Here is a 3,832-nt window from a genome sequence, read left to right on the forward strand (position 1 = left end):
ACATCCTTTGTGATGATGAATGCCACACCATTCCTTTTCAAACTGTCATTCCTGCATAGTAGATCATATGGTTGTCTGATTCAAAATGGCCAAAACCAGTCCATTTCAGCTCACTAATGCCGAGGATAATGGCAACTCTAGTTGGTGTGAAAGGGAAGGGGGAATCCATAGTACTTTAAAATATTTATTTACCTGAGTTCATATTACTATAACTGATAAACAGGTACCTTTCATTGAAAAGTTAGCAAAAAGAAATAAACTCCTTTCTCAAAAGGTGATTATTATATGAACCAATTTAGGAAATCTCAAATGATCAGATGAGATCCAAGCTTCAAGGTAAATTTAGCCTCGGATATCTGCTCTCATAAGATGATGAGGTTTCCAACCCATTGGGATACTTAGAGATTCTGATATATACAGAGCAGAAATTGGCTCTTCTTCATGTCAGTTATAGAAAAATGACAGTCAAGCAATGCCCACTGAAGATCTTGTACCCAACCTTCAAATCAACAAACCACTGAGCTTGGCATTCATTCTCTATCTTCCTTTTCACCTGTCTTCTCCATACTCAGCTTCAGGGTAAAGGACCAGGAGGACAACCTCCCAGGGGCCTGATGTACTCAATTAACCCTAACTCAGTCAATGATCTGAACAAGTATGGAAAATCCATCGCTAACATGTGCAAAAATATTCCAACATACACAGCTGAGGAGACTCAAGGTAAGTATTATCCCTGCTGTGCACTCCAAATTCATACTCTTGGAATTATCCGATGATTCTTGGCCATGTCCAAAGGAGCATCAGTCATAGGGGAGTGTTAATAAAGCCTATATAAGGGGTGCTCTGTGCCAGGCAATATCTATGTGCTTTAGTGTGTTAACTCAAATGCTTCTCATTATAAACTCTGTTGTAAATTGTAAATTCTGTTGTTAGTCCTACTTTACAGATGAGAAAACTGAGGCATACAGAGCTTAAGCAATTTTCCCAGGTCGCAAAGTCTTTGCCTGGGTTAATCCCAAGTAATGTGGCTCTGAATGCTGTGCTCTTAAATTTTAGGGAATATTGCCTTGCAAGGGTTGATCTAAGTAAATGTGAGACATACTCAAAAGGATATGTAAAGGACTAAATGAAAGGACAATGCCAGTAAAATCTATTGACTCTTAGTAACTCTAACAATCACTTAATTTCTAGCCATTCAATGAATAGTTTACACAAAATAAAGTGTCTACCTAGGAACTTAAAAACAACTTTCCACATTTCTTAATTGATTAATTCCACAAGATTTCTCTCCTTCCCTCCTTCTCCCCGCCTCTCTCTCTTTCTCCCTCTCTCTCTCCCTCTCTCTCTCTCTCTTTCTCTCTCTCTCCCCCTCTCCAGCTTGTGTATGAGAGAGACCTCAGTGGGGAAGAAAAAAGAGTCCTTACAAAGACATTGATATTGGCTTCTTCTTTTCTTTTAATCAGGGGCAAGCCTGTTCCTTTCCTCAAGAAAGTGCCTCAATGCTAACATACTCTGGATTCTGCAGGTATCCTTCTGTGGGAGAACACTGGAGAACTAAAAGAAAAAAAAGTAACTGTGAATTTAGTCATTAGTATATGTTATGTGAGACATATGAGCTCTAATGGTTATCATGTCATTCTGAAATGTTTTCTGCTGGTTATGCTTGCTTTCTTTAAGTTTCAATAAACCTATCTCGCACTGAATTCAGTTTATATTAAAATTCCTGATGATTTTTACTTTGAATGCATAGGATTAAAGGTGTAATGTACTGGTGGAAAGTTGTTGGAATATACCATTTCAACTCCTAGCCTGTATTTGAGACCTGTCCCTTATAAAGAAACCCTTCAAGTTCTTCAGATACTGTAAGCCACAAAACCGGGAACTGTTCCAAGACTGCTCTGAACACTGCTCTGTATTTAGTGTGTACACAATTATATTTCAGATGAGCAAGGACAGAAACCCACTCAAATTAGCATAAGCCAAAAAGGGGGAACTTATTGCAAAGATTTGAGGACATATCTACAATAATGTAAGGGTAAGAACTACAGCTGGGTCTCAGAAGAAACGGGAGCCAGGAAGTGTATTGACTCTAAGACCCAAAATAATTTCGCTCTCTCCCTGGGGCCACATGTAATCAATCCTCTCTGTTCCTCTCCACATTCTACTTCCTTCTTTCCATCTTGCAGATGGCCAGCTCTGTGCTCGTGGAAGAAGCTGGTTGAACCAAAATGTGAGCTTCATCTCCCTTGTTTACATGTCTTAACAGTTGACAAGATAATGTCTAGTATTTCTGAATCTCAATTCCAATGTTCTTTGGTTCAAGAGTCCACTGCCCCTACTCATTAGTAGCCAGGGGAGTGAAAGTACATGGGACACATGTAGCCCAGGGGTCTCCATCAAAATGAGAAAGAGATCTCAGAGTTGAAGATGACCCCAAATGTTGTATATTACAATATTAAACTATAGCTCATTTTTTGAAGTTAGGGCCCATTATTCTCCATATGAGGAGCTCTGGTAGCATAGTGGCTAAGGCACTTGACTGCTAACCAGAAGGCTGGTGGTTCAAACCCACCAGCCACTCCTCGGAAGGAAGATGGGGCAATCTACTTCCGTAGTGATACTGCCTCGGAAACCCAAGGAGGGGTCGCTATGAGTCAGGTCAGACTCGATGGCACATAACAACAACAACAACAACATTCTCCATATGTATATTTAAATTGTGCTTTGGGTGAAATTTTACAAAGCAGATTTGTTTTACATTCAATAGTTCAATAGTTCATTTGTTTTACATTCAATAGTTCACAACCCCAACTACAATCCCCAACTATAGAAAACTCTCCTCCTCTCTCCTCCCTGTGACAAACCCCTCCCTGTGCCCTTCTTACCTATGCATTCCTGTCTCTCCATCTTTCTTTCTACGTGAATGCTGCCCCTCTGATGTCTCATGGCTGATTGATCTAAGGAGTGCATCTCCCTAGGGCAGGTGGGTGCATCTTCCTGGGGTAGGTGTTCTGCATGTAGGTCTTTCTACTGTTGGGCTGAGAGCTAATCCACAGAAGTGAGTCCATTTCTAGGCCCGAAGGATAACCTGCGGCCATAGTCTCAGGGATTCTACCACTTTCCATCTGACCAGTAATTCTGGTCATCTTTGTGTTTTTGAATTTTGTTCCACATTTCTCCTCCCACTCTATCCAGGATCACCAGTTTTGATCCCTTTCCAAGTGGTTGGCATTGGTAGCTGGGCACCATCTAGTTCTTCTGGTCTCAGGGTTATAAAGGCTAGGGTCCCTGTGGTCCATTGTATCCTTGGACTAATTGTTTCCAGATGACTTCAGTTGTATTCCCTCTTCTTTGCTCCAGACAAGAGGAGACCAATAGTTGCGTCTTAGATGGCCAAGGAGGGGTTGCTATGAGTCGGGTTCGACTCAATGGCTCATAACAACAACAACAATTTCACTCAGCACAATGTCCTCCAGATTCATCTATGTTGTGAGATGATTTGTGTTTTCTTCATTATTTTTTAATGTTGCATAGTAGTCCATTGTGTGAATATATCATAGTTTGGTTTTCCATTCATCTGTTTAGGGGCATTTAGATTGTTTCCATCTCTTTGTCATAGTGAACTGTGCTGTGATGAACAAAGGTGTGCATATGTCTATTCGTGTCCTGTCTTTCACCTCTTTGGGGTTTATTCCTAGTAATGGAATTGCTGGATCAAATAGTATTTCTATGTTTAGTTTTTTAAGGAAACACCACACCATTTTCCACAGTGGCTGTACCATTTTGCAGCCCCACCAGCAATGTATAAGAATTCCAATGTCTCTGCACCCTC

At 40.7% G+C, this 3,832-nt stretch overlaps 1 protein-coding gene across 1 annotated transcript in view; it reads left to right on the top strand.

Moving 5' to 3' along the window:
- The window catches only part of GKN1 (gastrokine 1), an 8,522-nt gene extending 6,964 nt beyond the window's left edge, over nt 1-1,558 (top strand). Inside the window, exons 5-6 of the mRNA XM_007940085.2 lie at nt 573-720; nt 1,464-1,558. Coding sequence (XP_007938276.1) covers nt 573-720; nt 1,464-1,558 — 243 coding nt within the window. The remainder of the gene's footprint in view (nt 1-572; nt 721-1,463) is intronic.
- The last annotated feature ends 2,274 nt before the right edge of the window (nt 1,559-3,832 follow it).

The sequence above is a fragment of the Orycteropus afer genome, unplaced genomic scaffold (assembly GCF_000298275.1).
Source record: "Orycteropus afer afer isolate SDZICR_OR568_19922 unplaced genomic scaffold, OryAfe1.0 scaffold00065, whole genome shotgun sequence".
Lineage (NCBI taxonomy): Eukaryota > Metazoa > Chordata > Mammalia > Tubulidentata > Orycteropodidae > Orycteropus > Orycteropus afer.